General features: G+C 45.6%; 1 protein-coding gene across 6 annotated transcripts; it reads right to left on the reverse strand.

Annotated features, from left to right (window-relative positions):
* Positions 1-4,875: 4,875 nt before the first annotated feature.
* ZNF232 (zinc finger protein 232) lies at positions 4,876-24,222 on the reverse strand. Of its 6 annotated transcripts, none has more exons than XM_067021987.1 (7): positions 23,731-24,222; positions 18,538-20,303; positions 11,804-12,129; positions 11,093-11,170; positions 10,254-10,731; positions 9,854-9,980; positions 4,876-7,934 (listed from the first exon to the last, which is right to left on the reverse strand). In XM_067021987.1, the coding sequence occupies exons 5-7, from the start codon at positions 10,671-10,673 to the stop codon at positions 7,174-7,176; spliced, it is 1,308 nt and encodes a 435-aa protein (XP_066878088.1). In that variant the 5' UTR covers positions 10,674-10,731; positions 11,093-11,170; positions 11,804-12,129; positions 18,538-20,303; positions 23,731-24,222; the 3' UTR covers positions 4,876-7,173. The 6 variants fall into 6 exon arrangements, with proteins under 6 accessions (XP_066878088.1, XP_066878090.1, XP_066878089.1 ...); XM_067021989.1 differs by having other exon boundaries at positions 10,254-10,631; positions 18,736-20,303; positions 23,731-24,174; XM_067021988.1 differs by having other exon boundaries at positions 18,736-20,303; positions 23,731-24,174.
* Between the last annotated feature and the right edge of the window lie 2,942 nt (positions 24,223-27,164).

The raw sequence follows: 27,164 nt of genomic DNA on the forward strand, positions 1-27,164 counted from the left end.
CCTGTTTTTTTTTCTTTCTGTGTTTTATCTTAAATGTACATTATTTCATCTGCCTTAAGGACACTAAGTAGACCTTGTGAGTTGACATGGGAATCTAATTACCATTATAACACTGTTTCTTTGTCAGGGCCAATGTATTATGTTTGCAGGTCTATCACAGATTTCTTCCTTTACAAGTGGGAATTCCATTGTGAAGTGCTTATAGGAAAAGTCAATACTTCTTTCTACTGCTTATAAGTTTTAGTTCTTGTTTCTAAAATGAAATTCTGTGTCTCAGCCAATTCTGCTGCCTATGTATTTATTACTGGCTTTAAGCAATTCAATTTTGATTGTACCTTGGTGTATCTGTCTTCACATTTCTTCTGTTTTGTGTTTGATGAACTTCTTGGATCTGTAGATTTATAGTTTACAGCAAATTTGGAGAGTTGTTAGCTGTTATTTCTTCAAATGTTTTTCTGCTTTCCTCTTTCTTCCCCTTGGGACTCTAATTACACATGTATTAGGTTGATTAAAGTTGTCTCACAACTTACTGATTGATGCTTTGTTCATCTATTTTTTTAAAGTATTTTTTAATCTCTGTATTTCATTTTGGATAGTTTCTGTCCAGTACATTTTTCATCTCAGACATATCTTTCATCTCTAGAATTCAGTTTGGGTCTTGTTAATATCTCTTCTCTTTCTCCGTTCTCATGTTTTCCTTTACCTTTTTGAACATACGGAGTATAATAGCTGCATTCAGTGTCCTTGTCTAATAATTATCATCTGTGTCATTGCTGGATCTGTTTCTATCGATTTTTCTCCTCATGGATCATGTTTTCCTTTTTCTTGCATGCCTTTAATTTTTGATTGGGTGCCAGGCATTGTAAATTGTATGTTGTTGGGTACTTTTAAAAAAAAAATTTAATTCCTTTAAATATTTTTGAGCTTTGTACTGGGGCACAAGTAAGTTATTTAGAAACAGTTTGATTCTTTTGAGGCTTTGATTTTATGCCTTGTCAGCTAGGACAGAGCAGCACTCTAGTGGTAATTTGGCCCATCACTGAAGCAATACCCTTTGGAGTGCTCTGCCTGATGCCCTGTGTATTACACGTTTTCTCCACTCTGGTTCTTTAGAACATAGACTATTCCCAGACCTGTGTAAGCTCTAAGAATTCTACCAGCTTCTTACGGAGGTTCTTTCCCTGGCTACAGGTGGTTGCCTCACACAAATGTGCTGATCAGTCCTTAGCTGAAGAATTGAGGGGAACTTCCTGCAGATCTCTGGAGCTCTGCCCTCCTCTCTGGTACTGTGTTCTGCGTTGGCCTCTCTGAATTCTCAATTCTGTGCCTTCACCTCAGGGAGTCTGCCTGCTCTGTACTGCAGCCTGGAAACTCTCCAGACAGGAAGCTGGGCCAATCCTAGGACTCATCTCAATTGTTTTTCTTCTCTCCCTGTCCTGCGCTGCCTGTTGTCCAGTGTATGTTTCATATGTTTTGTCTGGTGTTTTAGCTGTTTAAGAGGAGAAGGTAAATCCAGTCCCCATTACTCCATCATGGGTAGAAGCAGAAGTCCTAGCTATGTATTTTAGGTTTGTTCATTTGAACTCTAAGGTTCTTGTTTACACTGATTGTGTGGGTGACAGACCTCTTTCAAGGTTTTCATTTTTGAAATAAAGACCATCCTTTTTCATTGTTCCACTATACAATTAGGAAGACAGGATGAATTTGCAAACCAGAAATAATTTAACTTTGCCTTGGTCCCTGGGAGGCAGAGAAAGTCACGTCTCAGATCAAGCACCCACCTCTCTCGGCAGCAGTGCTCACCGGAACAGTGAGTGTGGATCTTCCTGCCTCACGTGTTGAGTTAGACATGCAAAAATCCCCACTTACGCTTCCACTTCCTTGCAGTTTTGCTGAGTAAACAACCTGAGCTCTGTGAGCACAGGGTTTAAGAGCACACTTAGGTTCCGATTTTCGCTCTGCCACTTGGAAGTTACGTGACTTGGGAAAATTACTAAATCTCTTTTAGTCTCTTTTTCCATGTGTAACGTTGTATTATAAGTTTGGTAGTGAGACTGAGAAACTGCTTCATTGGTTTTCATTGCCTGGAGGAAGAGAAGAAGGCCCCGAGGCTGACTGACTCCCTAGTCCCGCCCCCTGCCATGGCCCCTTCTAATGCTCCCTGGTTCGCAGCTCCCCTCCCTGACCCCCAGGTTCCAGCCCACGCTGCCCACAGGGCTGCCCCTCTGCCACCAGGACCCAAGAGGCTGGCCCAGGCAGCTGCTCAGGTTCCCCTCAAGTGCGTGCAGAGGCAGGTGTCTGGGAAAGGCCGCAGAGTGGGGCTTCTGGACAGAGTCTGAGGCTCTTGGGAGGGAAACTTGGAGCCATATGCACTACTGTTCGGAGCATAAGTAGAACTAGAGTCTAAGGAAGGAAGGAAAGTGGGCTGGTCTCCACCTGGCCAAGTCAGATCTACCCCCCAAAGTCCTACTGATTGTGCCCACTTCATATCCTTCCAGTTCACCTCCTCTTCTTCATCCCCGTGCCACTACCTCAGTTTACGCAGCCGTGACGTCACTCTGGAGTTACCCCAGCAACCTCCTGAAAAACACGTTTTCAGTTTCCCACACTGTAGCTTAAATAATCTTTCGGAAGTGCACGGCCAAACCCCTGATGGTGTCACTCCCCATTACCGGCTTCCGGTCCTCTTAAAATCCTTTAGGTGGCGCACAAGGCCTGTGCCAGCTGCTAAACCTCAGTTCATTTTTCCAGCCTCTTTCTCTCTGTTCTTTGCACTCAAGTTTAACAAGTATGCCAGAAAATGTTCCCTCACCCTTCCCGGCCTTTCCACCCAGAGCCCCTTTCCCCCTCTTCTTTGCTAACCCTCCACATCACACCTGCAGCACTGGCTGAGCTCCGGCTGCACCTTCTCTCCTCTGCGCTCCCACAGCAGCTTCCTGCCGGGACACACACCCCAACAACCCCAACCCCCTGTTTACTTGTTTCTCCACCTCCCCCTCAGTTGTAAATTTCTTCCTGGTAAGGCACCTGGAATTTGATGGATGGATATGTAAATAAACGGATGCATTGATGCATGACACACAAAAGAGCAGGATAGGCAGGGATCTGTGGCTTCTCTAAGAATTAACGACTTAAAAGTCCAGGCAATTTTTACTTTTCCCCCAATTCACATCTTTTTTAAAAAAAAATTTTTTCTTTCTTTCTTTCTGGCTGCGTTGGATCTTCGTTGCTGCGCGCAGGCTTTCTCTAGTTGCGGCGAGCAGGGGCTACTCTTCGCTGATGTGCGTGGGCTTCTCACTGTGGTGGCTTCTCTTGTTGCGGAGCATGGGCTCTAGGCGCGCCGCCTTCAGTAGTTGTGGCTCATGGGCCCTAGAGCTTGGGCTCAGTAGTTGTGGTGCACGGGCTCAGTGACTCCGTGTCATGTGGGATCTTCCCGGACCAGGGCTCGAACCCATGTCCCCTACAATGGCAGGCAGATTCTTAACCACTGTGCCACCAGGGAAGTCCCAATTCACATGTTTTTACTCTGCTTATTTGATGCTGCCTGATTTTCACAGGTTGAGATCCCTGGGAAACAGGCCTGCAATGGAGAATGTGCAGGAAGTCTGCAAGGGAATGCTCTTGGGAACACCTGTGAGAGAAAAGGGGCCATGGGCTAGGCAGAGGGAGAAGTTAAATGGTGATGCAGCTGCAACGAAAGCCTTCTCAACTCGAGAGAAGTCTGGGAGGACCTTTCAGATATGTCTCCCATCAAGAATGGTGGCCAGGTCTTTGAACCCATCTCTTTTTCTCCAGACCCCAACCCCAAGCCCATGGAGTAGGTGTGGGCTGCTCCTGGGAGGGGACACACACTTGGGTGTGGCAGCTCCCTTTAGACGAGGGCAGTTCCTGGGGGGGATAGCTGTCAGTAGGCAGCACTCGTGTCTGCTGTGAACGGAAATGTGGGGGGCACACCTCGGCATCCACTGCACTAATTAGGACTTCTCTTTCTCTTCTAACTGCTTGCATATGAACAGGAATATCAAGGTACATAAAAAGTGTTTATCAAATACTTTCTCCTTCTCTACTTAACTTATTCCCTGGGTGGATTTTTTAGATTCTGGAATACTCAGACATAACTTAGGATACTGCTGCCTTTCAACAATTTCATATCACTAATATAAGCTAACATTTTTTAATGTTACCTGTTCCGGTCGCTGGGCTAGGTGTTATTGAATTTAATCCCTATCACGACCTATGGATGGGTACTATTATTTCCCCCATTTTACAGAGGAGAAAGCTGAGACTAGGAGGGTGATTTACCCTAGGCTGAGTTGTGTCTCCCACAGAATTCATGTTGAAGTCCTAATCCCTAGTACCTCAGAATGTGTCTGCATTTGGAGATAGGCTCTATAAAGAGGTAGTGAAGTTAAAATTAGGTTATTAGGGTGAGCCCTAACCCAGGATGACTGGTGCTCTTATAAGAGGAATTTAGGCCACAGATATGCAGAGAGAAGACCATGTGAAGACACGGGGAGATGATGGTCATCTGCAAGCCAAGGAGAGAGACCTCAGAAGAAACCGACCCTACCAACACTTTGATCTTGGACTCCTAGCTTCCAGAATCTTAAGAAAATACATTTCTATTGTTTCAGCCACCCAGTCTATTGTACTTTGTTAGGGCAGCCCTCATGAACTCACAGGATCACCACAGCTAGTGAGTCCTGAGCTTTGGTATCTGTACTGGCTGCCTGCCTCCAGAGCCCACCACTGCTGAACTAACTGACCACTGCTGCTGAAAGGGTTCTCTCAACTACAGGCTGCCTGTCAGCTTCCTGAGAAGGGAACAATCTGTTTATTCCTCTATCTCCTGCCGTGGACAAAAGACCACACTCGTTAGCAGGTACAAGTTCTTTTGTTTATTCAGCTGCACAGCTAGGGGAACTTTCTGCTATCAGTGAATTCCAAAATGCACATGTGAGCAGGGCACTCATACATAGAAACACGAACAGATTATGACTGGACCAGTATGGCACCTTTAACTTCCAGGAGCCCCTCTTGGATACAGAACTAGTTCCTGTAATACAACCAAACTAAGTATACAGAACCTCTGCTGTTGGAATAGCTTCTTTTGCACTAAGAAGTCAAAAGAGATGGCCTCAGGTCAACATTTTGCCTACAAAATGTTCTGGTTTCAGCTCTTCTCAGTGACGAATACAGGGTGCTGCCGTCAAAATGATGGCTATTTCTGGAGTGACCACCACCAAGACCAGAGCTCGAATCCATACCCTTGACGTCTTGACCACATCCTCTGCTTCCCAGATCCTGCTCTGCCCTTTCAGGGACCAGGATTCTCCTTGCCCAGTCAGTCCGCAGCACCAGGCTGCAGAAGTGGGGAGATGTTGCATGGGGTGGAGCACTGTTCATGGTCTTCCCAAATTTGTTCTCTCTTCCAGTTTTAATTGGGCAAATTGTCACCCTGCTAGAGGTGTTTTCCAGCCTCCCTGGTAGGTAGATGTGGCTGTGTAGTTGAATCTTCACCAAAGGATTGGGTCACCTTCTGTGACACCTGCTGAAAAGGAAATTGCCTGTCCTTGAGACCATTACTTCACTCTTCCTGGGAGCTGGAATGTGGATATGGTAATGATCCAGCATCAACCTTGCAGACAAACACATCCTAATCTAGGGGACAGAGGAGCAAGGTGGGTCCCTGACATACCTGGTGAAATTAAACTGAGCTGTCCCTTAGACCAGGGCTTGAAAAAAATTTCCTGTAAGGGGCCAGAAGGAAGTATTTTAGGCTTTGTGAGCCACAGTCTGTCACTTACTCTTTTTTCCTGCTTTTTACACTTAAAAAAATGTAAAAACCATTCTTAGCTTGTGGGCTTTAAAAAACATGCTGCAAGATGGATTTGGCCTGTGGGCTGTTTGCTGACCACCTGCTCATGTCTGGACATTAATGTGAAAGAGAAATAAAACTTGTATCTCAGTCAGGGAAGGCCTCTCTCAAGAGGTGACACTTAAGTGGAGATCTAGACAAAGTAAACTGTGACTTATGTAACTATCTGGGAGGAGAGCATGGAGTTAGGGAGTGGAGAATGAGGACAGAGGTCCTGAGGTGGAAAGGAGCTTATCACATGGGTCAGTTAGCAAGTAATCACCTCCTCACTCCAAGTCTGCCGTCCCCTGCCGTACGCTATGAGACTGGAGCTGGACCTGTCGACATCTCCCCTTTGCCAGCTGGCACAGTGTCAGGCTTTGCCAGTAAAGGGCACTGGAGGGACAAAGCAAAGAGGAAGGGGCTTGTCCTTCTGGTAGTTTTCCTTCTTGTCCTTACAGTGCAGCACCCGTCCTCTGGTGAGTTTGCAGGCACCTCGACCAGTGGCTTCCTGCTCTGACCTGCAGCGCCTTGATGAACTTCACCAGCCAGTGTCAATATTTAACAACTAGTTAAAAAAGAAAAGCCCTGATTTGTAGCGTTTCCCGACTTCCACCCCAGGAATACTCTCACCACGACCGATTTCAATGCAGGCTGGCGAAAAGAAGTGCAGAACTGGCTGTTGCAAGCCCGTACGGACCAGCTCGCACACCCCCCTGGGGCAGCCACACCTGTCCACTCAGGCCTGAATTTCACCCGTCCAGAGTCTCGGGCTGGGGGTGTGCGGGAGGGTTGGCTCTCCTAGGTCTGCTTCTTCCTCTGGTGCTCTCCCTCAGTCCCAGAGGTAGGAGCTGCTCCCCATGCTGCTTTCCTATATTAAGATCTCGTTACCTCCTTTAACAGATAATCCCCCTTTACTAGCTAGCACTTCTTTGTATTAAACGTTCCCTGCCTAAAGAACAAGTGTGGTTTCTGTCTCATGCCTGGACACTTGTAGATGTGACCCTGTCCCAAGAGGCAGCTCAGTATGGGGCTGAGGAAGGGCCAGGACCAAAGGCCCATTCACAATAGTACTAATCTAGGGTGGCCACTGCCTGCACAGCTGCTCTGTGCCAGGCCCAGAACCGTAATGAAGTCGGCATTTTGGCTGTTACTCGCAGCCAAAGGCATGCTAGTTGATACAGTCATCTCAGACAGAGGGCGTGAAGCGATGAGCTGCAGGTGGGACTAGGTGAACCTTTCTTCCTAAATCAAGAAGGACACAGGAAAAATCTTAAGGTGCTTAGAACTTTTATGGAATATAGTCCTAAAACTGATTAGACAAAAGTACAATTCTGTCTGGAGACTTTCTCACCCACAGTCCATTGGGAAGGCTCTTTTCTGGCATGAACTCTCTGATGTCTGATAAGCTCAGAACTCCATCTGTAGGCCTTCCCACACTCTTTACATAGGAAAGGTTTCTCTCCACTGTGGATTCTCAGATGCTGACTTAGATATGAGCTTTGACTGAAGGCCTTCCCACACTCATTACACTCGTAGGGCTTCTCCCCTGAATGAACCCTCTGATGTTGAACAAGATGAGCACTCCACCTGAAGGACTTCCCACACACATGACATTCGTAGGGTTTCTCTCCTGTATGAATTCTCTGATGCTGAATGAGGTTTGAGCTCTGGTTGAAAGTTTTCCCACAGTCACTGCACTTATAGGGTTTCTCTCCAGAATGGATTCTCTGGTGGATTATAAGGTGTGAGTTATAAATGAAGGCTTTACCACATTCACTGCATTCATGGTCTTTCTTCCCTGTGGAAGCTGTCTTAAGGGTGACAACCATCTGCCTGAAGCTTTTCCCCTGAGCGGGGGACTGCTTCAGTCTTTCCCCTTTGAGATTTCTCTGCTGCTGCTCTAAAGGGGCCTCAACTTCAGAGGCAGCTTCAAATGTAGAGGTGCTGGTGGTGAGTTTTTCTCTAAGCATCTGTGATTCCACGTCAGTAATGGGTGGTTCTGGCAATGACCCTTTGTCCTTGGGCTCTGCATCATCTTCTGCAACAACTGATGGAAAATGTAAATATACCTGTTCTGGATGTATGGAGAAATGACACTTGGATTAGGGTTTCTGGCATGAAAATAAAAGCTTAAAAAATATTCAATATACACACATGACAAAATTCAGAAGGAAAGTCATTTAAATATGAACACTGGTCATCTGTTGGTGATGGGATTGTGTAGGGGAGAAGGTTCTTCTTTTTCCTCCCCCCTCCCCCTTATCTGTTTTTTCTAAATTTTCCTTAATGGAACACTGCAAAAATGTTATTTGAAAAATAAATTTCAGGGCTTCCCTGGTGGCGCAGTGGTTGAGAATCCGCCTGCCTATGCAGGGGACACGGGTTCGTGCCCCGGTCCGGGAAGATCCCACATGCCGCGGAGTGGCTGGGTCCGTGAGCCATGCTGGGCCCGTGAGCCATGGCCGCTGAGCCTGCGCGTCCGGAGCCTGTGCTCCGCGCAACGGGAGAGGCCACAACAGTGAGAGGCCCGCGTACCACAAAAAAAACAAAAAAAACAAAAAAAACAAAAAAAAAAAAAAAAAAAGAAAAATAAATTTCAAGGCAAGACCTTCTTTTTTAGGATTTACTCTTAAAAAATATGAGCAAAAATAATATTTTCAAGAAACTGGGGAGTGATGTTGTGTGGGAAGGGAAAAATGAGAATCACAGGTTGAGGGAAAAGGGATGTTCCTTAACGCACAAAGACCCTGCTCCTCCTGACTCCGTGACCTTCACCTCTTCCCAGTCATTCCCTGCCCCACAAATCTCTAGCCACAGGAAAGGATCCCCAAGCAGCTGGCTCCTTTACTGAAGGGATGACTGCCTTCTTGGTGCTTTCTGCCTTTCCCTTTGACCTGCTCCTTAAAACACGAAGAGTGCTCTGCGTTTTTTAAAACACGCTTTTTGTGTTTTAACTGTAACGCTTTCTGTAGTCTACAGAGAACAAAAAGCAATTGCTATGAGGTAATGCAAGACTTGAAAAATAACATTTTTTTTCAGGTTAAATGTTTGTGGTTAAAGAAATCTGAAACATGCTTGCTGAAAAAAAAAGTCAAACAGTAGTTAGCTTTGAAGAGAGACTTACAAAACAGAAGTAAAGGAGACAAGGAGAACTCTGCAAGAAAGGCAAGGAAGTGCTGGGAAATAAAAACATACTTATGGAGCAGACACTAAGATTAATCTCCATTTCTAGTTTTTCCCATTTGGTTGCTAACAAGAATTTGAATTTTCTTATGCTTTTGGCCGGTGGTGGTGGGGTTGTGGTGTAAAATGAAGTATTTAAATAGAGTCTTCTTGATTAGCAACATATTCGTGTCACGTTCCCGACGGTTCATGAGGTTATACAGCACTCAGCAAGGACAGTGCGTGGTCCTGAGGCTCTCACTCTAGAGTTTGCCATAGGAGAGAGGAGAGGATGTTTGTGGGGATGAAGGCAGGCTGGAAAGGAAGTTTCTGTGGTGAATCTGAAGCGCAGAAGTGTAGATGTAAGAGAGTATCAAATAGGGCTTTTAGGTGGGGGGTAGGTGGTAGATAAAGGTGATGACAGGCTGTGTCTCACGCGGAGTGTGTTATGGCTTAAAAAGTATGTTTTGGGAGTCATGAGAAAGTTAAAAGAGAAAAGATTTCCAGGCTGGTCTGTAGCCCAGGGCAGTGGAAATGACGAAGCAGGAAGTGAATGAAGTATTTTCGGGTCCTGTTTTAGGGCTCTCTAAAGCCAGGAGATGCTGGTGAGGCTTTACAGCCAGACATGATTGAAATTTAATCCTTACAGCTACTACATGAGGTAGGTTATTGTTATTCCTAATTTTGTGAGTGATGAAACAGGCTACGTCTCTCACCTAAGAGGTAAGAATAGTAAGGCCAAGATGATGACAGCCAACTTTTGACCACCTACTCTGTGCCCTTTATACTCTCTCCTCCTCCTCTCCCTCCCCACAGAATCCTGCTCCTCACCGCTCTCTGGGAAAGGCTGGGTCTCCTTAGGCTGGAGCTGGATGCTTGGTTTCTCCGGGGCTGCTCCCACAGGTTCCTTCTCCTCCCACGGCTCTTCCTGTGCAGGTCCGTGTGCCGGGCCTGGGACCTGGAGGTGATCAGGCACCACTCGGTTTCTGTGGAGCCAAAGCTTCCGAGGAGACTTTAGAGAGCCTCCTCAGAGTCAGCACAGGGGCAGGAAGAGGAGCTAGAGTCTTATTCAGGACTTGAGGGCAGAAAAAACACACAGAAACACACACTCACTGCTCTGCCTGGCCCAAAAGAGTTTTGAACTTGGCAACTCCCCCTACCGCTGCCCCTCTGTCCAGCCTGAAGGTCATTGATCTGGCTCCCACAACAGAGCGTATGTTCCCCTTCCCACCTGCAGTCCTGGTTCATCAAGTTCTTTCTCTAAATCCTCCAGCACAGTCACAGCCTCCTCTCCACTCTTAGGGTGATGTCCCCGCACCCAGGACTGGAGCTTCTCTGGCAGGATGGTCAGGAATTGTTCCAGCACCAGTAACTCCAGGATCTGCTCCTTGGTGTGCCTCTCGGGCCTTAGCCACTCACAGCAGAGTACCCTTAGTCGGCTCAGGGCCTCCCGGGGACCAGGAGTCTCCTGGTAGCAGAGCTGCCTGAAGCGTTGGCGGAAGATCTCCTGACTGGGAGAGTGGTTCCCATGTAGCCTGGTCTCATACTCCCAAGACTGTTCCTCTTCCTTTGGCTCCATCATCATAATCTTCTCTTGATCCTGTGTATCCTGAAGGGCCAGAGTTTCAGCTGCTGTTAGTGATCCAGCCATCCTAGCCTGGACTGGCTCTGCAGAAGGCCCATACTAGCAGGAGTCTTTCAGGGGCACCCTATAACATAAGTAGAAATCATTCTTTTTTTTTTTTTTTTTTTTTTAAATTCATTAACACACACTCAGCATCTACCAAGAGCCAAACCCTGTACTATATACCCTTTAATACTTTTTTCTCCATTCCTCTCCAGATTCCTATTCCAGTAAGAGTCATTGCCTTTGAGATGCTTACAGTCTGGTAGACAGATATGTAAAGAGTTTGCTACACTAGATAATACAACTAGATGAATGCTATAGCAGGAGAAAACAGCAGGGGAAAAAAAAGTGTTCCGGGATCCCACTGGAAGAAACAAGTCTTAAGCAAAACCCAAGTTCCCAGAGCTCAGAGCTGAGAAACTTTTCAGTGCAAGGTGACTTGCCTGTTTTCAATTACTGACTCTCAGAGGTATTGAAGAGGCAGCCTCCTCCAGATGGCCCCTCCACTCTTTCTCAAGTTTCTGTAGTGGCCACAACAAAAGAAGAATTTAAATTTCCTATGAGGCAATCTTATTCAAACACCCAGGATCTGTAGCAGGGTCCTGAGATGCGGCTGCTATGGGCAAGACGTGGTCTCGGGTAAGGTATCCAGCGTCAGGAAAATCTAAAGGGAAGGAGGTGGGACGCACCCAGAGGCCATTAAAGGCACACAAACAGGGGCGCTGGCCGAGGACAAAGGAAGCGCGGAAGACGAGCGCAGAAGCCTGTTTCTCGGGGTGAGGCTTCGGCGGCGCCAGCCCCCAGCTGAACTCCTGCGCACGGCACTGGGCAGGGGACCGCCCGATCGCCTGGGGAGGGGGCTGTCCTCCATACCAGTTAACAATTCCCCACCCTTCACTTTAACCCTTGGGATCTCCAGAGAAGAGGAGAGGCGCACCGGGCCAGCCCCCATCCTCCACAACACGTGACGTAATCCGTGCAACCAGGCGCGGGAACCGTGGGGACCCAGACCCCGTTCCGCGCGGTCTGGCCTCGGCTCCTCACAGGGCTGCCTGCGGGGAGTGCTCACAGCAGAAACCGCCGCTGCCTTCCGGGACTGGCCATAGCAGGGCGGGTCAAAGGGCGACACCCGGGGCGCCGCCGCTAAGACTCACCTCGCAAGACCCGGAGCTCCCATCTGACCACTTCTGCGCTGCGCGCTTCCAGCCCACACGCGGGGGCAGGTGTGCGCCTGCGCACCCGCGGCCGCGGCCTCTTGGGTCGCGGAGGGCTCTGGGAATCGCAGTCCTTGGGCAGTGGAGCGGAGCCGGCGTGAGCGGGCCTTTTGACTTAACGGCTGGAGGGCCTCGCTTTTCTGTTCAGTTGTAGGTCCAGGGGCCGTCCAAGCCCATTTAAACGTCAGGGAAATTCCAGCCTGTGCGTGGCCTCTTTGCAGCATTTCCTCCTCTACGTTCTGTTTTCTAGTTACATCTTCCCAGACCTGATTAGAGGGTCACAGCGGAGGAGGAAGTTACCCCCAGGGAGAAAATATTCCCAACCACCGGCCTATGCGTGTCCATTAGTAAATAAAAAACAATTCCTGTGGAGGAGTAAAAAGAAATGTAAGGTTGCAGTTTACTGGGGTAGGGGAAAAAGGACTTGTTGATAGAGGAAATCACTGCCATCTTCTTTTCCAATAATGAGAGAAACATGCGTCTGATTATGAGTTCTAGGTAAGGTAACCATTATGAGAATGGAAAAGTACAGTAGAACGTCCAAATTAACAAGGGAAAAAATAGGATGTACTAGAACTTGAGCAAACTAGTAAAAATAAGAAAGAAAAGAATCCAGCTGGATCAAAAGAGGAAATCGAAAGCGAAATTACAAACTCTTGAATTCTGCAGGGGGGGGATCAGGAAAGCCTGAGATAAGAATTTGGACAATTCATTAGCTGTTTAGGGACAGGCAATAAACAGAACACTTCGTGGTAAAATCTGTAGGACCTAGCAACAGTCATGCTTGAAACTGTATAACCTTAACTACCTCACTTGTTAATGAAATAGATATAAAACAATTTAAGTCCTTAAGAAACTTTTTTTTAAGCTGAATTTTCTTTTTTTAAAAATTAATTTATTTTTGAATGTGTTGGGTCTTGTTGCTGCTCTCGGGCTTTTTCTAGTTGCAGCGAGCGGGGGCTACTCTTCGTTGCAGTGCATGGGCTTCTTATTGAGGTGGCTTCTCTTGTCGCAGAGCACGGGCTCTAGATGCGCGGGCTTCAGTAGTTGTGTCTCGCGGGCTCTAGAGTGCAGGCTCAGTAGTTGTGGCGCACGGGCTTAGTTGCTCCGCGGCAAGTGGGATCTTCCCGGACCAGGGCTCGAACCCGTGTCCCCTGCATTGGCAGGCGGATTCTTTTTTTTTTTTTTTTTTTTTTTTTTTGCGCTATGCGGGCCTCTCACTGTTGTGGCCTCTCCCATTGCGGAGCACAGGCTCCGGACGCGCCGGCCCAGCGGCCATGGCTCACGGGCTTAGTTGCTCCGCGGCATGTGGGATCTTCCCGGACCAGGGCACGAACCCGTGTCTCCTGCATCGGCAGGCGGATTCTCAACCACTGCGCCACCAGGGAAGCCCTGGCAGGCGGATTCTTAACCACTGTGCCACCAGGGAAGTCCCAAGAAACTTTAAAATCATAGTAAAATAAACCCAAAGAAGCAAAGAAGAGTGAATCAGTAAAGATAAAAACTAATTAATGGGGACTTCCCTGGTGGCACAGTGGCTAAGACTCCGCGCTCCCAATGAAGGGGGACTAGATCCCACATGCTGTAACTAAGAGTTCGCACGCTGCAACTAAAAATCCCGCGTGCCGCAACTAAAAGATCCCGCATACTGCAATGAAGATCCTGCGTGCCGCAACTAAGACCCAGTGCAGCCAAATAAATACTTTTTTAAAAAAAAAGGAAAAATTAAAAAGAGATAAATTCAAATGCTAATTTCTTTGAAATGAGCAATAAAGCCGATAAACTTGTTTAGAGCCTTATTAAGAAAAAGAAAGATTAACCAGAATGGGAATGAGAAATAGAACATAACCATAGAATCAGAAGAGATGAAAAGAATTAGAGACCATTTCATTAGGGTAGGACTTTAGTGTAGGATATTGGAAAACCAAGATGAAATGGATGATCTTCTGGCAAAATATAAATTACCAAAATTGTGTGCACCAGCCAAATGTATATAAAACAACCCTGACTGGGGGTGGCAGGGGGTGGGTAATAAGACCCCAAGAAAGTGCTAGAGAGCAATTACATTTAGATGTAACATGAAGCACCACTTTCTGGCAAACAACTGAATTTCAAATAGGATAATCATTAAAATACTTAACTAGAGGGAATTCCCTGGAGGTCCAGTGGTTAGAACACTGGCACTTTCACTTCCGGGCCCGGGTTGGATCCCTGGTCAGGGAACTCAGATCCCACAAGCTGTGCGGCACAGCCAAAACAACAAAAACACTCAACTAGAAACCAGTCACCAAGTTTAATTTGAAATAAATGGATACTTTGACCAAGCAAGCAAAATATAATTTAACCTGAATTTTTTTCTGCAGTGACTAGTTTATGGTTATATCTGGAAGGGAAAGAAAAGAAAGGAAATTACACATACTGTGCTCCTGTGATGACTATAGTTTTCAACAACTGCCACAAAACTAGAAAATTATAAACTCGGACAGTCATTCAAACATTTATTGAACAAAAATATATATGTAAATCTAGGTCTGGGTTGGAGGAGAGGGGATACAGAAACGTAGTTGCCTGCTTTCAAAAAGCTAAATGTGTAAGGAGTGTGAAGAAAAAAGGACAACATGCATAAAAGATTTACAATGTAATAACGGCTTCCTGTAAGCTGTGAGACCGGAGAAACAAAGGACTTTGGTTTGTCCGTTCAAACAAGTCATGCTTCAGTGTTTGAATTTTTCTTACAATGAACAATGTAAAAAAAAAAAAAAAGCGACAAGGCATTTTCCTTTAAAGAATTGAGTGTGTGCCCTTCAGAACCTCTCAGACACGTTGCCTGTGTTTAAAGAAAAAGTTAGTTTAAGCGGTGGGGACTCTGAATGCCGCAGGGGATCAGGAGAGCCTGAGATAAGAGTCAGGACAATGCATTAGCTGTTTAGGGACAGTAATTAGACCAGACCTCAAACTAAATGCCAAGACAAGAACTTTTACTTTAGGTAACGGGCAGCCACTGGCTACTTTTTGAATGTGAGTGTGCATGTCTGTGTGTGAGATAATAAAAGCAGTATTTCAAGAAAATCAAATGGTGGTGTGTATGATGGATTAAAAAGGTGAACAGTTCTGAGGCAAGTAGAACAGCAATGGAAGACCAAGGCTCAGAGAAGCCTCGTTCACTTTCACTCTCAGGATCTCAAGGTGTTGCCAGATCTGCTCCAGAGATTCTTTATGCTAAGAGGAAAGAAAGCACATGGGGGTACATTCTCCTCGATCGATCACACATCCAGAAAACGGTCATGGATACCCTTCAGATGTAATGAGGAAAAATCATTTTACCCAAGATTCTAAGAAAACTCCACAGACAGAGAAACCAGTCCTTCCAAACTCATCCCCAGCTGTTCAAGGCCCTCTTCACCACAGGCTTAACTCACGCCCAACCATACAAGACATGGCCATAGTGTCACATGACTGACCAGAATTTTAGGTCTTCTAATCTCATAAACTTCAGAGGTAGGGAGAAATTTCCTCCAAATCTTCATGATTTCGTGAGAGATTCAGAAGCTGAAAGGAGAAATTATTTGTACTCTAGCTGCAGCCAAAGGACATCAATATATTTACCTGCTCTATTTTCAACATCCTCAACTGCTATATTCAAACCCATCCTGATTCGGGAAAGAAATGGTTTGGAGGAAAGGAGCCAGCTAAAGAGGAGATTTAGTGACCAATGTCACTGGTGTGCTTTGTAAAGACAGATTTGATAGTGTGTTGGGAGAGGGACCTCAATGGGTTGAGGAAGAGAGTTAAGAATTGGAGCCAATGTGGGAATCCCCTGGTGGTCCAGTGGTTAGGACCCCGTGCTTTCACTGCCGAGGACCCGGTTTTGATCTCTGGTTGGGGAACTAAGATCCTGCAAAAACTGGCTACAAAGGGAGATAATATAGGGAAAAAATGGGTTGGGGTTGAATTGTGTTTGGTTTTTAGGATGCAAGATACTTGAACATATTTGTACACATCTGGGAAGGGGCAGTGGAGAAGAGAGGTGAAGATACAGGAAGGAGATGGGATAATGGGATGCAGTGAGGTCCCAGAGGGAGTGGAATAGGAAGCACAGACAGAAAGGTGACCCCCTAGATATGAGAAAAGGCAGTTCTATTAAGAAGGGAGCAAATTTGGGTACAGTATATGAGAGATGTGTGAGGGAAAGGAATGGAAGCAGAAAGTTGAAAATGTTTCTGTGCAAAGGTCTCTCTCTACTTTCTTTGTGAAGAGATCGCGTGCGAAGAAGGGCAGTGGGTGGGTGGTTAGATGTGCAAAGAGAGGGGGAGGTGTTAAGTGGTATTACAGACAATGGGAGAGAGTGCCGACTAGAGACTGCATTAGTGTTGAGTGCCCAAAGACATAAGTCTCCCTAGGTTTGTGATTTTCTTCCTCAACCCAGGTGCAGGCTCAGGAAAGGACAATTAGGACTGTCCCTGCTAGTTTTGTTTTGGCCAGGTACACGTGACTGAAGAATGAGGCAAAAAGGATATTGGTAAAAGAGTGGCTGAAGTGTTGGACAGAGGTATCTAATAGGAAAAGGTAAAAACCAGGGAAGGACAATGGATAGAAAGGTCACTGGACTGGAGACCCGATGAGTTATAAGAACACAAAGATTAAACCATACAACAGTGCCTTGACTCCTTTGAAATAGTTCAGATGGTCAAAAGAGCCTTTCCAACTCACTACAATTTGCCTTTTATGATATGGCCTCTAATTTGCTCCCTTCCATCTTTCTTTCTTCCTTCCCTTCCCTTTCTTCCTTTCCTTTCTTTCTTTCTCTCTCTCTCTCTCCCTCCCCCTTCCTTCCTTCCTTCCTTCCTTTCTTTGATATCTTTGTCTGGTTTTGGTATCAGGGTTTTGTTAACTCTTCTCTAAACGTTTGATAGGATTCACCTGTGAAGCCATCTGGTCCTGGACTTTTGTTTGTTGCCTTCTATCCTGTGAAAAAGTTGAGACCTCCTTATTTTCTCTGATCATTACTGTCTCAAAACCAGTTAAGCCACCTACAGGAATTAAAGTTCACTATCATATTTGCAGGATGCTTATTGATTTGACCTCTTAATACTTTCAGCTTAACGCTAGCCTCTCCAAGAAAAATCTTAATTCAACTCTGTAGTGCTATAGTAACTTTTCTCAGATTCACTGCTAACTTTATTTTTTTTATTTTTTTTTATTTTTTTTATTTTTTTTTATTTTTTTTGCGGTATGCGGGCCTCTCACTGCTGTGGCCTCTCCCGCTGCGGAGCACAGGCTCCGGACGCACAGGCTCAGCGGCCATGGCTCACGGGCCCAGCCGCTCCGCGGCACGTGGGATCCTCCCGGACCAGGGCACGAACCCGTGTCTCCTGCATCGGCAGGCGGACTCTCAACCACTGCGCCACCAGGGAAGCCCCTCACTGCTAACTTTATTATTCCAAGATACAGCATCCTACAGAAGGACAAATACTGCATGATTCCACTTATACGAAGTACCTAAAATAGTCAAAGTCACAGAAGCAAAGAGTAGAATGGTGGTTGCCAGGGGTTCGGGGGGAGGGAGAAATAGGGAGTTGCTATTCGGCAGGTGCAGTTTCAGTTATGGAAGATGAGTAAGTTCTAGGGGTCTGCTGTACAACACTGTGCCTATAGTTAAAAGACTGTGTCATACACTTAAAAATTTGTTAAGAGGGTAAATCTCATGCTGAGGGTTCTTACCACAAAAAAAAAAAAAAAGAAAAAAAAAGATACAGCATTCTTGAAAATTTGTATAAATACCTCCCACCCCCACTTTCCCCAATCCTTACCATTTACTTACACTAAGCCAAGCCCCTTCTGACTTCAAGTAGGATCAGGAAAGGCAGAATCATGTAATTTTCCAGAAGGTTTTAGCCTGGGAGAATATGTTGTCTCCTTTCCTTCAAAATGCCTTAGATAATCATTGCCCATAGGAACTACTGATAAAAACATCTATCATTTGTTGTATACTATGTGTCTAGAGTTTTGCTAAGTGCTTAACAAAACTGTCTCATTTAATCTTCACAATAGCCCAAGAGAGGTATCGTTATCTTGATTTTACATATGAGAAAACCAAGGCTCAGAAGCAAAAAAAAATTGCCTAAGATTACATAGATTAAGTGACAGAAACTGGATTTCAGTATGTCAGACTCCAAAGTGCCATTATACTTTTAAATCCTACAGAAGAGATTTCATCACAACTTCTACCCTTATATGAAAGAAGGTAACTGTCCTATGATTTACTAGTCACTTCCTTTTCCTAAGTAAACTAGCTGCTGCTGTATCTGATTTTACTAGGAATGGAAGAACAAGCTCAAACTCCCTAATCTACTCTATATATTGACATTTATTCTAATGAGAAAACATCAGGACCATTTTCAGACTTTTGGATTAGACTCTGTCCCAGGAAGAACCATTCATTCTAGAGTTCAGGATATCACACCTATCTTATATTCCCTTGGCACAGTTCATATTATGGATAAAAAGATGGGAAAAGTTATTAGATTCCTGGTGCTGCTGAAGAGGACACATGAGGACACAATTTTGTGACGATGCAGGTGCTTTACAAGCAATTTTTTCCATTTGCAAGATTTCCCTGTGGTGTGGAACCTCTGATGATAAAGTAAGGAGTGAAAATGTAATTAAAGGCTTACCCCATCAAGGTCTTTGTGGCAAGTGTTTAGGAAGGACAGATCTGCACACAGCCTGAGGCTGAACACTCTAAACTGAATCAGATGAAAATCGCTCTTAAGAAGCTTAGAATTTTCCAAGTATTATAGTTACAATGGCTAAAGGTAGACACAACAGTATTTAAAAACAAATATATATAGAGAGAGACATTTTATCATTACCGTCTTCCTGGGATTCTGTGTGGTGACTCTGATGCTAAGACCCGAGCTCTGACTGAAAGTTTCTCCATACTCATTACATTCATGAACTTTCTCTCCGGTGCGAATTTTCTGATGCCTAACAAGGTTTGAGCTCCATCTGAAGGCTTTTCCACATTCATTACATTCATAGGGCTTTTCTCCACTATGAATCCTGTGATGTCAAATAAGGACTGAGCTCTGATTAAAAGTCTTGCAACATTCATTGCATTCATAGGGTTTCTTTCCACTGTGAATTCTTTGATGCTGAATAAGTTGAGAGCTCCCCCCAAAGGCTTTCCCACATTCACTGCATTTATAAGGCCTCTCACCTGTATGGATTCTCTGATGTTCTATAAGGACTGAGTTCCTGCTGAAGGCCTTTCCACATTCACTGCATTCAAAAGGTTTTTCTCCAGTGTGAATTGTTTGATATCTAGTAAGATCTGAGCTGCCTAGGAAGGTTTTTCCACATTCATTACATTCATAAGATTTCTTTTCCTTGTGAATTCTCTCCTGTCCATTAAGTTCTGAATCTGAATTGGAGGCTTTCTCATATTCAAGTTTTTCTCCAATATGAAGTCTCTGATGTTTAAGAGAAACTGTGCACCCACTGAAGGCTTTCCCATATTGGGGGCATTTGTAGGGTTTCTCTCCACTATGGACTCTTTGATGCTGAATAAGAAGGGAACTCTGCCGGAGGGCTTTTCCACATTCGCTGCATTCATAGGGTTTCTCCCCAGTATGAATTCTCTGGTGGTTAACAAGATGGGAGCTCTGACTGAATGCTTTCCCACAGTCACTACATTCATAGGGTTTCTCTCCACTGTGAATGCTGTGATGGATAATAAGATCTGAGCTTTGATTGAAGGCCTTCCCACATTCATTACATACATATGGCTTCCCTCCACTATGAATTCTCTGGTGCAGGATAAGGTTTGAGCTTCCCCTGAAAGCTCTTTCACACTGATTACATTCATAGGGATTCTCCTTGGTATGAATTCGTCGCATGAGATTGGAGCTCAGCTAAAGTCTTTGCCACAGTCACCACAAACAAGGTTTCCTTCCCGTGTGAATTCTCTGACGTATAACCAAGTTAGAGCTCCTGCTGAAGACCTTTCCGCATTCGTTGCACTAATAGTTTCTCTTTACGGTATGGATTTTCTGATGCTGAGTAAGTCCTGACTTCTGTTTGAAGCTCTGGCCACATGCCTTGCACCTATAGGTTCGTTCCTCTGTTGAAACTCTCTGATGTGTAACGGTTGGGGTCAGATCACAAACTCTCACTTTCTTATTAATGTCAAGCTTTCCCTCTCCTATAAGGGTTTTCTTAAGGGTAATTCTCACTTGGCTGAACCCCTTTTTCTCAAAAGAAGAGTGTAACAGTCCAGGCTCTGCTGAGTTTACCTGTTGCCTCTCCAAGCTGTTCTCACTTTCCCTGGGTCCTAAGAATTTAGATCCATGGGGTATTTGTACTGGGTGTCCTGATCCTGTTTCTTCAGAAATTTCCTGCTTTAGCTTCCATTCCTCCTTCTCAGTTTTCTTTTCGTTATCTGAAACATAAGTTAAAAGTATAAACGCTGTGATGGATAATCAGATCCGAGCTTTGATTTAAGGCCTTTCCCACATTCATTACATATATATGGCTTCCCTCCACTATGCTAGGAGAAAAGAAATTCTTAGAAGGGGAAACAAATGTTCAAAGTAAAACATTTCTATGATTGGGTTGAGCTTCTAGATTCTCAAAAATGGTGTTATAATCTGGGAAAGAGAAAGGCTTCTAAACCTAACTTTGGTCTCTGTGGTCTATAAAAGCAGTTCCCAAACTTGGCTGATTGTCAGAAACACAAAGGAGAGCTACTGAATCAGACTTTGAGTCCACATCATTCTCTTAGCAAACTGTCTTTTTCCTTTAGTACCTTAGCTCCTGGATCTTAAAATTTCTTTTATGCAAAAGACCAGCCCTGTATTAACTAGATTTCTTTAGTTCCACTTCCAAAATCTTAGAAAAGAGAATCAGTTGTGCCAGTTTAGGTCAAGTGTTGACTTTGACTGTAATTGGTGGTGGTAGGGGCTAGGGGGTATCACACAGGATAAACTTGGTTGCTGGGAGCCCACCTCTGGAGGTGAGAAGGGCAGTTAGGTGGATCATGGTGAGCAGCCTTGGTACTTCAAGAGTTGTTTATGACATATTTTTGTCTGAGAGGTGAGACTCTTAGTTACAGTTTCATCTTCTTGGCCATTTAGTGGATATATCCAATAAACAGGGAGAAGAATGGCAAGTAGTTTTATCTCAACTGTCAACCATGAAGGACTGAAAAGTAATTGCCTCAAAGCACCACTTTAAATGCAGAGGCTGTCTCTGGGCCCAGTAAGAACACAGCACTGTGCCGGATTACATAAGTCTGTGGGAAAGTATAGAGAGTAGTGGAGGTAAAGGAAGGATGGGTGGTCTTGCTATCCCTTCAAAGGAAAAAAGTAAAGATGCCAATAGAACTTGGAAGAGATTACTCTTTAATAATAAACCAAAAAAAAAAAAAAAAAACCCAGCAAGTATCAACATATAATGGCTGAAATTACCCACATGTAGAAATAACTCAAAGAGGTAAGGAAATCCTGGAATTCCTAAGTTCAATCACGGTTACCAGGACCTGGTTTCAGAGGAGCACTGGATGGAGTATGATTATAATAATCAGGACAGGGGAACTTAATCAATTGTCTTAAACCCGATATGAAGAAACACTAGGTTTCTACATCTAGAAAAGATGGACTCAGAGAGCAAATACGTGCCTGTGCCTCCAGCACTGGTTCAGGGGAGGGTGCTCACTGCAGCTCATGGGGGTATTCTCTGTCCCCTTGGCAGACACCTGCCCTCCTCCCAAGAGCACGTAGATATACCAAGTGATCAGAGCAGGATGAAATCTGCATTAATATTACCTGACAATGCCCTTACTTTGCTTCCATGCCCACTAAGCAAACTTTTCTCTTTTTTGGGGGGCTGCCTTGGGTCTTTGTTGCTGCGTGCGGGCTTTTCTCTAGTTGTGGCGAGCGGGGACTACTCTTTGTTGTGGTGTGTGGGCCTCTCATTGGGTGGCTTCTCTTGTTGCTGAGCACAGGTTCTAGGCACGTGGGCTTCAGCATCTGTGGCGTGCGGGCTCAGTAGTTGTGGCTCGCGGGCTCTAGAGCGCAGGCTCAGTAGTTGTGGCACATGGGCTTAGTTGCTCCGTGGCATGTGGGATCTTCCTGGACCAGGGCTCGAACCCATGTCCCCTGCTTTGGCAGGCGGATCCCCAACCACTGCGCCACCAGGGAAGCCCTAAGCAAACTTCTGATTCGAATTTACCTTCCTCTATAGGTTTTCCTAGATAGAAAATGTGTTGAAAGGCCGCTCAATTTCTGATCAGGCAGTTGTATTTTCCCCTGTTTTTTATACCACTTTCTTGTGGTTTGGGTAAGTCTATTTCCCTGGCCCGAATAATTCTGGATAGGTACACTGACAAAGTAAAATTTCTGGACCTGGAAAGTGTAGGACCAGACCCTGAAATCTGGTGATCAGAGTGTAAGGCCCAGCTAAAGAGCCAGCTGGACTTCCTGGACAAAATCTATATCTCACAACCAAATGAAACGGTGAATATTTTCTCTTGGAAACCAGATTATTTCTAAATTTACAATTCTGAAACTGACATGTTTTTCTAATATTCTTGTCTCTGGTAATGCCCTGCCCCAAGCTCCTAATCTTACATTATTCTTGAATAATTTTCCCCTACTGTGCTGCACTAAATGGTGTCCCCCTAAAATTCATGTCTACCTGGCACCTATGGATGTGACGTTATTTGGAAATAGGGTCTTTGCAGATGTAATCAAGTTAAGATGATGTCATTAGGGTGGGCCCTGAATTCAATATGACTGGTGTCATTATAAGAAGAGGGAAATTTGGAAAGAGAACCAGAAGTAAGACAACCGTATGAAGATGGAGGCAGATATTGGAATTATGCTGCCACAAACCAAGGAACCCCTAGGGCTACCAGAGTTGGAAGAGGCATGAAAGGATCCTTCCCTAGAGGCTTCAGAGGGAGCATGGCCCAGCCAACAGTTTGATTTTAGACTTGTAGCCTCCATAACAGTGAGGGAATAAATTTCTGTTGTTTTAAGCCACTCAGTTTGTGGTAATTAGGAAACTAATACACTTACTATGAAGTCCAGTTAATTTTTCAGAAAAAAAGTCATTCTTTCCATTCCTGTAATTTCCCCCTGGCACCACTCATGGCTTTCCGGATTTCAGTAGATTACCATAAAAGACTGGAGCATAGTCATTAAGAACATGGGCTCTGGACATAGGCTGCCTTGTCTGCCTCTACCATTTATTTGCAGTGTGACCTTCAGTTACTTAACCTTTCTGTGACTCTGTTTCCTCATCTGTCAAATGTGGACAGTAATAGCATTTAAAAGAGGTTTTGTGAGGATTAAATACATGTAAAATGCTTAAAATGACACCTGGCAGAGTTAGCGCTCAATAAATAATGGATAGTTTAAATTTTGTTACTTGGTTAATGATCTTGACAACAAGATTTTCCCGCTTCAGTTCAGACTGGACAATGCTGTTAGTTATGCATCACTTTCGTCATGTTAATCACTGTTCAGAAACCTTTAATTCTGTTTATTACTGTACCAAATCTAACTTATTTTAGTTGAGTGCAGGAATAACTGCAAGGCATCAGGATGTCTCATTTTATTTGCTAGAGGCATTTTGGGGGTGGGGGGGGGACGAGCACTGGAGCAGTGAGCCTGACTTTTTAGATAATAGTTCAAAACGGAACAGAGACAGTTCTGCATCCCAGAGGGATTCAGAGGTCTGTGATGCTTGTTCCAAATGCAAGAAGCCATCACCCTGACCCTCATCCAACCCAGAAGAAACTTCGTTTTGCGAAGGTCACAAGGTCCCCATAAATAACTCTTGGAGTCACTGAAGAAGCTCCTTACCCAGCATGACCTGGTCCCCTTCACTCTCCTGCACTAGGTTCTCGCGGAGACCGCCTTGTGCGTGGACTGGCAGCGCACCCGGCCTGGCCGCATCCCGTACGGTCTCTTTTCCCGTAGATAAGAGCCCTGGAGGCGCTGAGCCAGGAAGGGCCATCCTGCCTACCCGGGCTGGGTGGGCCGCCCGGAGGACCTCAAAGCTGCAGGCTGGGGCTGCGAGCGGGAGACCATGGGATGAGACCGTGACCGACTGGCGCCCTGGCGGCTGGGCCAGACCGGCGGAGCCAGAGACCTGAGCCCAGGAGCCCAGCGCCGCACGCACCGCCACTGCGGGGCCTCGCCGCCGGGCCACCCTCAGTGTCCCCATCACTTAGTACTACCTCCGCCGCTTCGCCGATTGTGTCCCCCCCAGCAACTTGTCACGAGTAGAGCCGCGGCCAGCCAGGGGAGGCTCGGGGCCAGGCCAGCCCGCCCCTCGCCCCGCCCCCCGGGGCGCAAGAACCGGATGGCCACCAAGTCCGGTCCTCCGGTCTTCCTAGACAAGCCCGGGGAGGGGGGACGCCGCACTTCCGCCCAAGTGAGCTGTAGTCTCCTCCCCAGTCACTGAGCTTGCAAAGATGCAGACCCGGTCTTTGTCTAGGGTGTGATCCATCTAGTCGGGCGACTAGAAAATTAAAATTACTGAGTTGTGGTGGCTGTGGCCAGTGGGAACAGAGTGGAAGCGCTCCACTCCGACTGGGTGTGTGTCAGGGAAGGCGACCGGGGGGAATGAGGTGAACGTGAAGGAGTTGGGAGGCACAGTACTTCAGTGCCTAAGAAAATGAGCTTTGGAGTCAGGCAGTCCTGGGTTTGAATCCCAGTTTCTTCACTTACTAGTTTCGGGTCTCTGGGCAAATTACGTTGCCTTCTTGACCTTAATTTCCTGTTTAGAAAACGGGGATAACAGTAGTACCCACCAATTAAGACTGAGCCAAAGAATGCAAGAGGAAATTGGTGGTAAGTCCTTGTCACAGTACCCAACACATGGGAAGTACTAAAAAAAATAGTGGAGCTAGGTAAGCAGGGAGAGAGCCCTCCTAGCAGAGGGAACAGCTCGTGGAAAGGCAAGAGGGTAGTGCCTAGGTCCTTGGGGAACTGCAGGCAGTTCAGGGGTAAATGTTGGGTTTAGAAAGGTGAGCACTTTGCAGAAAGGTCCCCACTGCAGTATCATGCCCTTTCTTTGTGCCACTTAGAATGGTTGTAATTTAACTTAAGATTCTAATTAATCTCTCCTCTGCTATTATAAATAAGCTCCAGGACAGAGACTGTTGTCTGTTTCTGCTCTTCGTACCCCCCAGTGCTTGTGGTATATTAGAAGCTCAATAAATATTCATCGAAGGAGTGGGTGAATGGGGCCAGATCAGAACACGTGTCCCTGCTAAGGACTGGACTTCAGGCTCAGGTTAGTGGGAAACCACTGCAGAAGTCTGGAAAGGGGTGGTATTATCAGATTTATTCTAAACGATCATTCAGGCTGCTCTGTACAGAAATAGAAGCAGGGAGGCTGTCGTAATAACACGAGATGAAGATGGTGGCTTCTGTAAGTAAGGGCATCAAAAATTAAGAAAAGTAGACTAAATTGGCAGATTATTGGGTAACATTCCCTTCCTCTACTATATTCACACACTGTCTCCCCAGGTTGTAGCAGTCATGTTTCCTATGAAATCTTTACATGGAGCAAACGCTTAACCCACATTCCAATCACCCCTGTTCCTCAAAGAGATTTGACGCTCTCTCAGCTTTGGTCCTGAGTTTAGTTCTTTAGCTTTTTTTTTTTTTTTTTTTTTTTTGCGGTATGCGGGCCTCTCACTGCTGTGGCCTCTCCCGCCGCGGAGCACAGGCTCCGGACGCGCAGGCCCAGCGGCCATGGCTCACGGGCCCAGTCGCTCCACGGCACGCGGGATCCTCCCGGACCAGGGCACGAACCCGTGTCCCCTGCATCGGCAGGCGGACTCCCAACCACTGCGCCACCAGGGAAGCCCAGTTCTTTAGCTTTTTAAGGTCTCATGAAGGTAAATTTTCATCCTTCAGGCTCTTTTCCCAAAGTTCCAGTGTAGGCTACTCCCTAACAGGTAGATCTTATTCTGTGGCACTCAGGTTTACAAATTGGACAGGAATTTTAATACTTAAGTCTGGTTATGTCATACCAATCAGAAGTATGATTAGTGGTTATACATAAATTTGAATAGCAAAAAATAAAAGAATTATTCTTTAATAAATGCAGTTTGGCAAACAAAAGCTTTTGAAACACAGGGCACAAGGGAGTAAAAAAGAGGGCTTTGGTGTTTAAAAGTTGGAAACCACTGCATTAAATTACCTTCAAGTCCATTTTCAATATCCTGCTTATCCTAAAAAACATCACTCTCACTGTACAGCATTATACATACAGGTAAAGGAGACGGGGAAAGGCTTTTCAGAATAAATTCCCAATTCCTTTCTTTTATAAAAATATAATGCAAATATGTTCTGGTTAGCTAAAGGTTTTGAATAGAGTCTGGGATAACTCAAAAAATTTAAGTATCTTTAATTTTTAATCCAAGTGTATCACTGAGGATAGCTATTTTTAATTCCTTTTGCATATCAAATATATTTAAAGATATTCTGATATAAAAAGACTACTCAGTTTATGTGAAGTTGCTAAAGAGCTTAAACCTTTGAGGCAGGTGATGGGGGCAGGCAGGCTCCTGGACCCCTTGTGCCACACATCATCCACAGGCAGGCAGCCAGCTTTCTTTCTTTCTTTTTTTTTTTTTTTGGCTGCACTACACGGCCTGCGGAGATCTTAGTTCCCCAACCAGGACTCGAACCTGGGCCCAGGGCAATGAAAGCACCGAGTCTTAACCACTGGACCGCCAGGGAATTCCCCAGCAGCCAGTTTTCAGGGATGGTGTGGATGGGCTTCTCCACTTCAAGACATTCCACTACTGTTCAGGATGCCCCTCTGGGGAAGCCATAGCCCCCAGTGCTTTGAACTTTAAGGGGTCATATTCTTTTTTTAAAAAATAAATTTATTTAAGGCTGCGTTGGGTCTTCGTTGCTGCGCACGGGCTTTCTCTAGTTGCAGCGAGCGGAGGCTACTGTTCTTTGCAGTGTGCGGGCTTCTCATTGCGGTGGCTTCTCTTGTTGCGGAACACAGACTCTAGGCAAACAGGCTTCAGTAGTTGTCGCACGTGGGCTCAGTGATTGTGGCTGTCAGGCTCTAGAGCGCAGGTTCAGTAGTTGTGGCGCACAGGCTTAGTTGCTCCACGGCATGTTGGATCTTTCCGGACCAGGACTCGAACCCGTGTCCCCTGAATTGGCAGGCGGATCCTTAACCACTGTGCCACCAGGGAAGTCCCAGGGGGTCATATTCTTTACACTAGCCATGGGACTCCACTGTATCTTACACATTAAATATT

This window comes from Kogia breviceps, chromosome 19 (assembly GCF_026419965.1).
Source record: "Kogia breviceps isolate mKogBre1 chromosome 19, mKogBre1 haplotype 1, whole genome shotgun sequence".
NCBI lineage: Eukaryota > Metazoa > Chordata > Mammalia > Artiodactyla > Physeteridae > Kogia > Kogia breviceps.

Coding starts and splice junctions, on each gene's coding strand:
- ZNF232 (XM_067021987.1), bottom strand. CDS start 10,673: ATGGCTGGATCACTAACAGCAGCTGAAACTCTGGCCCTTCAGGATACA. Junction 9,981..10,253: donor TTGATGAACCAGGACTGCAG/GTGGGAAGGGGA, acceptor GATCACCTCCAG/GTCCCAGGCCCGGCACACGG. Junction 7,935..9,853: donor CCAGCCTTTCCCAGAGAGCG/GTGAGGAGCAGG, acceptor CCATACATCCAG/AACAGGTATATTTACATTTT.